At 34.7% G+C, this 14,276-nt stretch overlaps 1 protein-coding gene across 3 annotated transcripts in view; it reads right to left on the bottom strand.

Annotated features, from left to right (window-relative positions):
* Nucleotides 1-14,276, bottom strand: part of fbxw7 (F-box and WD repeat domain containing 7) — a 276,839-nt gene that overhangs the window by 124,863 nt on the left and 137,700 nt on the right. Inside the window, exon 1 of one of the 3 annotated variants that reach the window (XM_056459572.1) lies at nucleotides 5,849-6,223. The exons of the other annotated variants lie outside the window; for them this stretch is intronic. Coding sequence (XP_056315547.1) covers nucleotides 5,849-6,061 — 213 coding nt within the window. The 5' untranslated portion in view covers nucleotides 6,062-6,223. Of the gene's footprint in view, nucleotides 1-5,848; nucleotides 6,224-14,276 lie in introns of those variants that run through there. 3 annotated transcript variants of the gene reach the window in all.

The following is a 14,276-nucleotide window of genomic DNA, read 5'->3' as shown; positions in this document are numbered from 1 at the left end:
ATAAATAGAGTTTAGTTATTATTGTGATGTATTGTTGGTGATTGGTACGGCCAGATGAAATCTGCAGACGTTTTTTGCTATTTCTGCTGAGAATTTTGGTAAAAATCTATGGATTTCAGCGGAATTATTTTGGGAGTATCATAAGTAAAACCTTAATATGTGAAATAAAAAATAATATCTTTTTAACTTTTATTTAATGCTTAAAAAGCTAATCCAATTAGATTCACTTTATTTGGTAAACAAAGCAAGTCTCTCATATAATATATCTATACACACTAAAAGACAGACAATATTACTTTACAAACTGCATTGTACATAAATTAGATGAACATTTTTACATTAATCAATAATATTACTGTAATTTAAAAACTGAATAAATACAGATTTACACACATTTACTCAAGTAAATAAACAGAATTAATGATGGGCTAAAAAAACTGCAGAATTCTGCGGAAAATCTGTGGAATTCTGTGCGCGCAGATTCTGTGTGGGCCTAGTGATTGGGTAGCTTTATATATACAAAGGTAAATTAAAACGTGTTTAAAATGATTTGAAACCTACAACACAATATTTCTGTGGATTTAAGACTTTAAGACCTAAAATTTAGTTTTTGAAAATTTAAGACATTAAGAATTTTAACCCAATGGACACCCTGTTTAAAGTAAAAAATAAAAAAGTGTAAAAGGAGAAATACCACATCACTATTTCTTCAACGGAAGAAAAAAAAAGTTAAATATACATACACACACACACACACACACACACACACACACAGCATATTATTTATAATTATTATTTATATAAAGTATATTTATATAAAATTGTATTATGTTATCCACACAATTAAAACCTCAAGTGTTCAAAAGGTAGAGCCAGTTAAAAGATTAGTTCAGCTAAAATGTGGAAATTCCATCATTTACCCATTGTTAAGAAAACTAAACCTACAAGACTTAGTTTCCATCCCTCTGTTTAAAGTCTGACATTTAAAAAAAGAGAAAAAAAATTCAGTCTTCTAAACAGACGCAACTGTTATATCATGAGCATACTTGTGTCTGTCTTTCATTCGGCAAAAAAAATTGACCATCGACTGACTGACTATCGATTGACTGATGAAAATCTGTTCCTCACAGCATATGGCTTCAGAAGACTTTGCAGTTGTGTGAAGCTGGAATGGAACACTTAAAAAATTATTGGAATGCTAACGATCAGCAGTTTCATTAGAGTGATTAATTTCCTCTCAACCACATTCCAGCATCTATGGCTATATTTATGACAAGAACTTACTAATCCACTCTCTCTTATAGTCTCCTTAGGCCTGGAAAACAAGTGGACGGTCAAACTTTGCGCAGTGTCAGGCCATCAGTGAGCTACTGTCAGGTTAGATTGTTTGATGTGTTCTACACATCACCTCTTGTTGGGCTCACAGAGTGAGTTTGCCCGATTCAGCATGTACAACCGGCATGTTCATCTGAGAAATGGTGTTTTGACTGGCTTTTGAGCGAGGGCAAAAACTGAAGTGATGAAGCTAAGCAAACAAAACAAGTCAAAAGGGAACCCAGCAAGCATTTTTTTGGTTTTTAAAAGATGTCTAACAGATGTCTAATAGACATCTAAACATAGTCGTCTTGGCTAAAACAAGGCTAAATTTGGGCTGTCAGAGAAAATCTAATAAGATGTCTAAGAATAGGCCAAAACTAGACGAGTCATCAAATAAACAGAAATGAATTACTACACATATAAAGTCTGTCTAATTTGATGACTAGTCTAGTTTTGGCCTATTCTTAGACATCTATTAGATTTTCACTGACAGCCCAAGTTTAGCCTTGTTTTAGCCAAGTTGTCTACGTTTAGATGTCTATTAGACGTCAATTAGACACAAAACTGTTCGCTAGGAACACAGTCATCAGTTGTCATTGTCACATTTACTTAATATCTGCAAACATATGGATTATCAGCTTATCAGACATATTCGCTCGAGTGAACCTCTCTGTAGTGAGCGAGATGTAAAAATGATATGTAAACTCTGGATCTAGTGCTACACATATACAAACCATAAGCAGTTTCCCTTTAAAGAATTACAATACAGACTAAGGTACATCCTTTTACACAAGTACAGAACATGCATTATAATCTAGTTTTTGGTCTGTTTACATGCAACTTTTTATCACGTAGACTTACACCGAAGATTTTTTTCTCACATCTAATTCTCTGAAGTCAGCTTGATGTGCCCTGAGTTTTACACACAAGTTAGGGGAGGGACAATTTAGATTCTTCAGTTAACCTAATCAGCATGTCTTTGGGCTATTGAGAAAAACAAGAGCATCCAGAGTAAACCCACATTGACACAAGGGTTCTTGTCCTTGCTACGGCTTGAAATAGATAACTTCTTGCTATGAGACAAAAGTGCTAGCCACTGTGCCACCTCCATTTTTGGTGAACGATCTCTAAGGAAAATTGTATAGTGAGACTTTCAGGCCAAAGGTAAGAGCTCAAGTAGCAAATATCTCTTGGTGATGTCCATGGCAGTGAAATAGCATTGATGGGCAGGACCGGATCACTTTACTCAAATGGCAAAGCAGAACCGGAATAGAAAAGCATTGCACACCCAAACGCTTAAAAAGTTAATTTCCTCTGGGTCTTTTTCAAAAACAACTGTCTTTTACACCAGGCCAGGGGAAACCAAGAGGATTTGGTCTCCTCAGCATGACTTCATGCGAAAGTTGCCAGCCATTTGTAAGAGAGATGCCACATGTATAAAAAGATAATAAAGTTAACCAAAAGTTTTTTGGTCATGAATCACACTTATATCTGGATGTGAGCAAGGAGTACCTTCATCTTAAACTTCATCCCTGATGGATATCTTTGCTATTTCCTTTCTACAATGATAAAAGAAGCTGCTTTTTTATGCTCAGTGGACTCTGCAGAACATGCTGAGCAAAGTTTCACAGATCTTATATTGGCCTATGGGGACCACAAGAAATTCAAGCTATTTCATTCACTAGCACCAGTTGGTGGATCTAAAGTCACTTCTGCAAGGTGGCATCTAAAGCAGCTGCTTACTTGGTGAGGCATGGGGATGCCCATTTAGCGATGTTGAAGTTTACGGATCTATTTTTTAACTTTTCTCTTCCTTGTTTGAATTTAAGAGACCCTGCAGTCTCAGCGGAGGCCTGATTTTACAAGGGAAGAAGAAAGTCAAGGGACAGTGATAATTCTGAACACCGCTCCTCGAGAACAAAGACAAACCTCAAGAGGAATGTTTCCCGAAGTTAATCTTCTGAAAGGAACATGTGCACATTAGTGATATGGACCATTTTATTTGGCTTTCTCCTTGCCCTATCATTCGGTTGGTTCCCATAACATCCTCAATCTCTTGAGAACACTGGTGGTGGGGGAGAAATATTAAGCACTGAACAATGGGCTGCAAATATTGCAAAGTTTCCTTCTTTTTCTATAAAACTATATTAAATATCCTGTTCCAAAGGTTTTCAAATAGTTAAAGCTTCAGATATAATGTAAATCCCTTGTGAAAGATCCCCTTTCTAACATATGAAAGCAGCTATATACAGTACACCATTAGCTATTGCTGAAAAAACTAATCGAGGTCTTGTATTTTTTAATCCTCAGAGTCAGATTTATGTGATCCTCAATATAGTGAAACAGTAATATTGTAATAAAGTATTAAACTTTAATACTACTATACAATATAAATTCCTAATGTCAGAGCTGATTTTCAGCACCAACTACAGTCTGCCCTGACACGTCCTCCTCCATTCAATTATGCTGACTTGGTTTGTTAAAACAGGCCTAAAATCAAAATCTCAATTAATTGAACATTAACTCAAATACAATTAATGAACAATTATTTTATTTATTTAATGTTTTTGCCTTCATAATTCACTGACAAGTTTTGTACAGCAAATATGCGCACATATTTACTTTGAACGTAAGGTGCATTACTTGATTTTAAAATATCTGAAGTAAACACCATGTATTATCATTGATATTTTATTAAACATCAACGCTGAAGAAATGAAATTAAAACGTTGCCGAAAAAAAAAATAAATAAAAAAAATAATAATAAATAAAAAAAAAAAAAAAAAAAATAATAATAATAATAATAATAATAATAATAATAATAATAATAATAATAATAATAATAATAATAATACGCAGCCCTCCACACTATCCACCCTCGTCACCTCTACCAAATTAACTAATCACAAAGCTTGTGACTTGTGAATTTTTTTGAGAGGTGCACGGGAATGCAAAGGCTGTGCCAGACCATACATGTGCGCATGGCAGAGGTATAATATCAGAATAATATAATAAGTATAAACATAATATAATAAGTATAAATCAGCCTTAACAGAGCAGGGTCACATGACTTCACACAGGGTAGGGAATGTAATTGAAAAAAATGTACCTGAAAAAAATAGATCGATTATAGGTTCTGAATGTCAATTTTTGAATAATCGCCCAGCCCCAAGTCAAAGGAACAAAGGTCGTTTGGAACATTCTTACATCAACTGTTCTTTACTCTGTCAAATTTAACATTTTTATTTAAGGTTGAGAGCATCTGTGATATCGGCAATAACTTGAGGCTAAATGCAAAAGCCAGTGACATTAGACACCTAAGGCTACAATAGAGGCCGCCATAAATGGCAACTACTATAAAAAGAAGTTTCCGAAAGAATGATTTAGTGATTGGAAAAGGACTTCAACCAACTCAATTTAAACATTTTGTCTGCTGTACCCAAAAACATTATATTCCATTGAGTTAATTTAACCAAAAGTCTGTTACCGGAAGGTCATAAATCAAACGTTAAGCCAGTTGGTGCAACATTGCAAGTCTTCAATGAACCGAGCTGTCATGTACAGTGTCCTTCCGGCCACTCCTGTTTTGACTATGCAGCACATGCGTCGCTATAATATAGAACTTATGGGAGGTTCAGAAGACTAGAGAGCAGCTGCTTTACTAGCCAATCAATACATTTTTTTGGATCTGGTCAGGGTTAAAAATAGGAAGTCCTAGGCAAGCCTTTTTAAGGTCACCGGATGGGATCTTGCTGGCAACTAAAGAAATTATGGCATAAGGACACAAATGTATTGATGACAAAAACATGATTCAAATAAAGTATCAGCTTCATATTGCTTCCTATCCCAAAATCTGTTTTGTTTAATGTAAAGATGTAAATGTGTTTTAACTAAAGTGCACCCTTTTATCAATCTTGAACAAACAAATTCACTAAATAACACATGTAACTTCTAAGAAAGCAGAACTAAAATGACACTAATGCAACACCATATGACATACTGATACATCGGCACTGCTATATTGAGTCTCTTGACTGTGCCCGAGCAATTACTGCTATTGTTGGTTTAAGAACGACAGGAAGGCTGAAGGTTGAACGATGACTCACAATCCCAGCAGTTCTCAACGCATTTTAAACAGCACCAGAGCGCACCGATTCTATTTAAATATCAAAAGCATAATACTATGACTGAAATTTCCAGGGCAACAGTAACAAAATCTAAAATATGCAAATTGAGGACGTCAAGTAAACATTTTTTCCTTTAAAAGAATGGATACAAACATTGTCCAAGTTCTAAACGTTAAAAATAGTGTAGTGACATGAATGCCGAGTACAGACTCGCACGTCACTGTGTGATCATGCACATTTCTAACATTTCATTTCATGCACATTTCCATATTCAAGTATATATTTCAACAACAAAATAAAATGTTCAACCTCGTAGTAAAACGAGCTAATTATTCCTGAGCAAAGCAAACAGCATTACAACAGGCATAATAAAGGGCATAGTTGTGTTTCAACTCAGGACTCACCCGTCTGCGACAGAAAGGCAGACTTTGAGCTATAATGTTGATGCTGAAGATCTTGAGGACCTTCTGGGGGGGTATAGGCTCCTTGGTGACTTCCTTGGGGTCAGCCAGCTCCAGTGCCTGGCTCTCCGGGGGAGCCTTCTCCTTGCCCGAGGACTTGGTCATCTTTTTCCTCGGGCTGGATGAGAAACGGGGAATAGGGCAATGCCGCAGCATTGCCAACCCAAGGCTAGTAGGTCATATCCCAGAAGAAGAAAACTTGTGGGAGTTACTCAGTGCCTGAATAACTGAATTTGCCCAGAATCCAACACACAAGAGCTTTAAGAGATACAACAGTTCTAAGTGTTCACACCTAGCTCGCTGCCCTGGATTGTGGCCCCTTTTAAAATATCAGAGGGTCTGATGTCACCAGTGAGTGAGTGTGCTGGGCCCAGCAGCAGCTGTCCTGTACTAAAATGCCCCCACACAGACACACAAGAACATGAATCTACTTCCCTAGCTAGTCTATCATGGAGCAATGAGGCCTCAGAGACTCACATGAGAGATACATATTAAAAAGAAGGTCCACTGGCTTGTCCATAGCATGAGTCCAAAGCACACAACTTACTTGAAAACGAAGTAGGGATCTCCAGATCCGATCATGTGATCGGAAATCGGGCCCAATCACACGGTTTCAGACTCGATCGGAATTGGACATTTTCTCCTAATAAGAACTCGATTATTTTTTACCAGATCGATGCGGTGGCACAGTTAGACCTCTTGACTTTACACAGAAACAGCAACATGTGCGGCATGACATCACTTTGCCGGCATTTAACCTATATCGTCTCTGCAACAAAGTAGAACGCGGAAGCAGCTTGAAGCGGAAAGCACAAGTATGTCTGCGGTCTGGAGGTATTTTAAAGTTGATGATGACAACATTGCCATAGCAAACTGTGAGATATGTAAACTTGGGGTAGCCTGCCGGGTACTTTAAGTTAAGGTGCTATTTGTTTTTATATTAGTTTATTTACATTTACTGTTGCACTAAAGTCCAAAAGTGAAGAATTTATGTTATTTATTACTTGATTGTTCAAGCTACCTCATAGAAGCTGCTCTGTTTGTTAACAGAGATGTTGAATGTTAAAATAAGGTGAATTGAATAAAACATAAGCAACATCCTGGATCTGATTCTTTGCTTTTCTTTATTCTTTTTTATGTACGCATTATAGAATTATCGGATCAGGTGTCGGTAGATACTCAATCAAATGACTCGGACTCTAGGGCAATAAAATCTGATCGGGACATTACTAAAACAAAAGCATCTTTTTCCTGGTCAAAATATAGAATTCAAATTACAAATGAAATATTTACTAAATTTGTATGGGTGAATTACAAGAACATTGAAACTACTCAAGACAAAGTAGTTATGTTTGCACAAATGGGTCAAAAACGGCCATCACAGAAGCAGAAGGAAAGCCTCCAGCATCATTTAGAGGCATATAAGCAGTTTGGCTTTACCATAAAATATAATGATGACGGAAAGCGGATGGTGGACCAGAATGGATTATGAGGCATGAGAAAGCAAGTTAATTGATGTGGTAATACATCAGCCAAGCCCACACACACCTGAGGCACAAATCAGCCTGGTGTGCTAGTGACCGGATATAAACCCCCTTTTTTTTTTTTTTTTTTTTTTTTTTAAATATAATATTAGTTTTATATTTCTCAAACCTGTTGTTTTGTATTCGCCTTTGTTCTACAGCTTTTAATAACAGCGATAAAACAAATAATAATAATAACTGCATTGTAGATATTAAATCCTTTATTGAATATTTGGTTTAAAAATATTATTATTTATTCAGATGACTTATTAATTGTATTTTTGTTGAAACCTTAGGTTCCATAGTTTATTAAAAAAAATCTACAGTTTTTGTTCTGCATTGTTCCAAAAAGAGAATGTAATTAAACTTTACAGAGCAACAGGTGATTAAGTTTAATTGTATGACAATGGTTTGATTATGCAAAAAAAAAATAAATAAATAATAATAATAATAATAATAAAACTTACTGCCAACAGTGTAAAAATATTACACTGTTGTGAGACAGACAAAATGACAATCAATTAACGTAATTAATGTGAAGAAACAAACAGCAGATATATATCTGCCTTAACAGTCAGCAGTCGTGACTAGCCATCAGCAGTTATGACAGCAGTCGTGCTCCACATGGCATCTGACAACTACTAACATTTTAAAGGCTTATAAATCTGAGTTTCCTACAGAAAACAGCAGGTGTGCCTAAATCCAACCTTCACAATATATTCAGCCATACAAACAAGTCTGCAATATGAATTGAGTTATACAACCCTGAAGTACACAAGGTATCACCACTGAATTGATAACTTGAAGTTGAGATGCTGTACTGTATATATGATATGGAGTTAATGTTTGGACACAAAATTAGATCCTCTGCATCCAAGCAAGTACTTTGCATTTAAGTGTGTTCTATATGGTGAACATGTAATCGGAATGTAATTTAGACAAAGTACATTCAATACAATGTTACTGTCATGTGACCTAGTTGGTTTGTCTCGGGCACAAATGATCCATGCTTCTGGAAAAACATTGTGCAATTCTGAGTGTGCTTCATATGTATGTATGCATGCATGCATGTATGCGTGTATGTATGTATCTATATCTATGTCTGTCTGTCTGTCTGTCTGTCTGTCTGTCTGTCTGTCTGTCTGTCTGTCTGTCTGTCTGTCTGTCTGTCTGTCTGTCTGTCTGTCTGTGTGTGTGTGTGTGTGTGTGTGTGTGTATTGTTCATCAAGGTGGCATTTATTAAATGTAAAAGATATTAAATTGTTAAATATTTATTACAAAAAATTTAAACTGCTTTCTTATTGTATGTGATAATACTGCATAATGCAGTATGTGAATAAATGCAGCCTTGGTGAACAGGAGAAGCTTCTTTTAAAACATTTAAAAATTCTACTGACCCCAAACCTTTGACCGGTAATGTTAAACTACCATAAATTTGTCATGGCATCCATATATTGCTACTCTCTGGTGATTTGCCAGCACTTTTTTAATCCTTATTTTTAAGTTGCTTTGGATAAAAGCATCTGCTAAATGAATAAATGTAAATAATAAATTGTCTAGACGACGCACACTTTGGAATTTTTCTGGATATTGTTAGTTATTAAAGTAAATTTTTGCTAAAATATGAATCCTGTGAATTTGGACTCTGTTTTTGTTTATACAGCATGTTTCAACATGTGATCACAATCAATTGCTTAGTATACCAACATTTTTTTAAATGTATTGTTCTGTGTTCAGAAAAGAATCACTCACACGTTTGGAACAAGTGAAGGACAAGCAAATGCTGATAGATAAAACTTATCAATGAACTACACCTTTAAGTACACTGTAAAAAAAATTCATGCAATATTTACAGTATTACTGGCAACCAATATTGAAATTCGTATTATAAAATGTACAAGTGCACTGAAAAAGTAAAGCACAGTTGTGACTGTTTATTTACAGTGCACTTGTACATTTTACCGCATTTCTTGCAACCAAAATTGGCAGTAATACTGTAAATTTTACAGCATTTTTTTTAGTGTAGAGAAGTAAATTAGGATGCAACCAAAGACAAACATATTCATTTTTCGTGTGTATGAAACTGTATAGTGATCACTACTGAAAACTGCTAACTTATCTAGAACTGCAAAGCTACTTCATTTTTTTATAAAGCTTAAAAAAAAAAAAAAATTAATTAATTAATTTCTTCAAGACGATGAAATGCATAAGTGGCTGCATTTTTGGCGCCTCAGAGCATTTTCTGTTTGTTTCAGAGCTTCATTTTTAACATCTTCTCTAGTGCAAAGTGCTTTTGTGGAACATAAAGTGGTCCTGTGAGGAAGAGACACCGGGTTTACTCGAATCAAATTGACCCGGGAGGGCCGATCTCATTTTTAGCCCTGCCCTGAAAACCCATAAGCCTCTGTATTCTCACTTCATACAGACCCACATAAGCCTTCCCCTAATCTCATGGCGCACAACTATGTGCCGTATGTGCACTGCTGAGCCTCGGCCCGTTAGCATGACTGGCACAAAGTAATTGCTGGGAATGCCAGAAATGCAAGGGATTTAACCCTGGCTCCTGCAGAATGTCAGGCACAGCCTTCTGTTAGGAGGAATCCTTTATTCTGCATGCCCGTCGCTTTTTAAATATAGCCTCTATAGCCTCTGTTGGGGGAAGAAAGTAGGGTCTGGAAAGGAAGAAAAGGGAATTTTCATTTGGGAAATCAAAAACAGATCACACCACAACTTCACACAAAAGAAAACAAGCGCTTCTTCAGAGAAAATGAAACAAATCTAAGAAGAAGAAAAGACCCACAAAGGCAGAATATGTCATCAAAAAATGCACTTCCTCTGTTTTTTTTTTTCCTGCAAAACAAGACTTTAAGAACCTTTCAGCTTTTTATGTTCATACAATAAGCCAATACAGTTCAAAACTTTGTTTAAAAAACTAAAACACAAGTGATTTGCAAAATTTTTGTTACAATTAAATTTAAAACTGTTTAAAATAATTTCTTAATTGAAATGAAGCTTAAATAATGCAAATATATTACTGGATGGAAAAACAAAATCGAAAGTGATAATAAATGAAAAATTGATGAGTTTAACGAAAATAAAAAATAAATATACAATAAAGTTAAAAAGAAATAAAAAAAACAAAAATGGTAAGTAATATTACTAACAATGCAATTTGGAAACATTGCTCGTGTTGTAGCGCTGCTGATGTATATCCCAGACGCGGAAATGCATCTTCCTCTGCTTGTAAAATAGTAAACAAACACTTGCGAGTCGTAGAATGTGATTATCGGCCGATACCGATCCCCGGCCGATCGATCAGAGCATGCCTACATCTGACACTGTTGGACCTTAAAACCTTTGAATCCACTTAATTTAAATGTATGGACAAATTCATGCACTTTTTAAATACTTTCAAAATGTAAAAAATTATAATAACAAAAGAGAATAAAATGCAAATTTTCATTTAAGAAAACAATCCAAATGACGCAAACTTAAAAATACCAATAAAGTATCAGGGCATTTCTTGAGGTCACAAGACTCATCTTAAACCCCACACTACACTCAAATGAAAACAAATACACTGTAAAACCCAACAGTCAACATTATCAAATCAAATGAGTGTAGTTAACTTAAAATCTACTGAAAGTTAATTCTACTCATTTGAAAAGAGTTTTGAACTCTGTGTTGAAGGTAATGATTTAATTAAATACCTCATTGCTTCAGCTTAAATGGATTAAGTTCACAGTACTCAAATAGTTTAGTTTAACTCAAATGGATTGTTGCAATCGGTTTCCTCAAACGGTTTGAGTTGCTTTGATTTATTGGGTTTTACAGTACTCAGTTAGTTTGAGTTTTTTTAATTTATTGGGTTTTACTGTGCTCAAATTACTATTTGAGAGAGAAACCATTTGTAGTGGGGTCCGAAGTGACCTCCTGAAGTGCACTCAATCAATCCTACAGTAGCTAAAAACCAAGGTTTTTTATTTTCATTGCTTCATTTACTCAAATGGATTAAGTTCACAGTACTCATTAGGATTAGCTTCCAAACTTTTTTTTTTTTTAATGGTTTGAGTTACCTTAACTTTTTGGGTTTTACAGTGTAGTGCAGGACCCATTTGTCCATACACTTAGAAAAACGCATACATGCAAACTCGTTGCTCCACTGACAGTGTGACAGTCCACATTTCACATAAAAAAACGGCACTAAATTAACACTAGCAGAGAGAAGATAAAACCACTGATAACAACATCAAATGATGACATACATTTACAATGAGTGGAATTTGAACATTATGAAAATTAAACAAATTTATTGGTTTGGCTTTTAGTTTAGTTGATTTTAAACCTGGAACTAAAAAATATGGAAACTATCATGTCTTTTTTTATTATTACACCTAAAAATATCTAATTTCTTGCTTCATTTTGAGTGATATATCATTGGGACATTTCTTTTACAAGAATAACTAATTTGGGCTTATAACTAATTTGGGCAATAAATCTATTTATTTAGTTTAATTGGTGAAAAATACAGCCCTTCAACATTAAGCTAACCTCTTTAATACAGCTCAAAGTAGCAAGATGAAAGAACAATACATGCTCTTCCTCTACAGCACTAAAACTGGATGAATAATCAGAGACTATTGTGTGTGAGAGCATGAAAACAAACAGCACAGCTATAACACGCAGACCAGGCCAAAGCCTGCAGTCGACTCATTTGAGAGTAAAACAACCAAATGAGCGATTAAAAATTCAAATGCTCATGAATCATTTATGCCTGAGATGCTTGAGGGAAAAAAGTTCTTCACAAGGTTATTCAGGGACAAGTTCTTTTTTTTTTTTTTGACAATGGCGCATTTAGAACAAAAGGCGATCCTCCAGTGAAGCTCTAAGACAAGAGTTTTCCACATGGACAGTCTGCAAGGGCATTTGAACACACTGCTGTTCATAAACCTATTGTAAGTCATCAAAGATAATAGTTTGAGTAGTATTTGAATCATGTTTTCTTCATTCAGGGTTTTTAGTGCATGTTTAGCACAGAGTTTACAAAAAAAAAAAAACACACACAATCTAAATCAAAAAGCACAAAACGAAAAGCAGCACAGGCTAATTCTAGGAAAGCATAAAGTTTGGTGGTGAAAATCTCAGATCAAAAGTTCTCAAAAAGAACTTCACATTTTTTGTAGGTTTTTACAAATCCTTTAGGACACAGCTTATGATAATAAGACAATAATCAGGTGCTGTTTGCCTGACTATCATGACATTTAGAATATTCCTGAAGGAAAAATTTTCAATGCTAGTGTGTACAGTTTGGCTGAATGATTAAGAGTAGGTAGCAGGGCTGTGCAATTTGGGGAAATATCTAATTGGGATTTTTTTTTGACATATTGCGATTTTGATTTGATTTGCGATTCAATTTTGTAATCAAGCGTCAGCTTAATAATCTGTATTGTAGTTTTTACTGCTAAAATGCAGTGAGTGTTAGTTCAAAATCAGGAACCATGAGCATTAATTTTATTTGGCTTGTGCTTTTGTTGTTTACTCAAAGTGTGAATGACAAATATAAAGGTTTTGGTTAAATATTTTATTTTAAAAGTTATACTACTGAAGAAAGTGTCAACAACATCTTGTATTGCTTAATGAATTGCTGTAAATGATCAACATTTTCATTTTTGGGTGAACTATTTCTTAATTTATATATATATATATATATATATATATATATATATATATATATATATATATATATATATATATATATATATATATATATATATATATATATATATATATATATATATATATATATATATATATATATATATATATATATTTAATGTATTTTTGCCACTTTTTGGGGTATAAGAATTTATGGCATAATATTGACATATTGACATACTGGCATATTTTTTTTTTATTTATGCAAGTCACACCCCAAAATTAATAAATACAAGAGAGGCCCATTTTGGATATTAAAATGTCAACAAATAATAGATGCAGATTTCCCCATAATTCAGTCAAAAAGAGCAGGGATCTATGCACACACAAATACTGCACTATTTGAGAGAGCAGCCATTTGTAGTGGGGTCCGAAGCCAAAGTGACCTCCTGAAGTGCACTCAATCGATCCTACAGTCCTAGCTATAGACCATTTTGAGGGATGTAAATAAAAACAATGATCCTAGCATATTTTCTGTTTTACATTTTTAATTTCTATAGCTTGCGAGAATCTAAAAAGTGCCACATATTGACATGTTATGACAGCTGTTTTAACAGTAAGTTATGATTAAATTGCCTCGTTACAGTTATGAAATAGTTTGATGAGGAGGAAATGTTCATGGGCCAATGACATGACTACATTGAAATGGTCTATATCAAGCTCGAATTTATCATTAAACCTTGAACAGCTAATTAAAATTTCCTGTCAGTCTTAGGTCATGTACTGTAACTACAGAGGAGTGAATTAAGAAAATTATCAATATGCTTTGATTTCTTTTTTTTTTTTTTTTTGCGAGATGCTACTGGTCTTATCCAATTCAATGATTTATGCTAAGCTAAGCTAAAAGTGCTCCCACCAGTCCAGATAGATTAATCAAAATGCTAAGACTGTTAAACTCTAAAGCAATGGTCTCAAACTCAATTCCTGGAGGGCCGCAGATCTGCATAGTTTTGCTTCAACCAGCTCCAAATCACACCTTAACAGTCTCTAGTAGTCTTGAACACTTAGATTAGTTGGATCAGCTGTGTTTGGTTAGGGTTGGAGCAATACTGCAGAGCTGTATCCCTCCAGGAATCAAGTTTGAGAGCTATGCTCTAAAGCCACTTTTCCACTATCATGCCGAACCGTTCTAA

The sequence above is a fragment of the Danio aesculapii genome, chromosome 1 (assembly GCF_903798145.1).
Source record: "Danio aesculapii chromosome 1, fDanAes4.1, whole genome shotgun sequence".
Classification (NCBI taxonomy): domain Eukaryota; kingdom Metazoa; phylum Chordata; class Actinopteri; order Cypriniformes; family Danionidae; genus Danio; species Danio aesculapii.
This window is presented reverse-complemented; position numbering and strand designations above follow the sequence as displayed.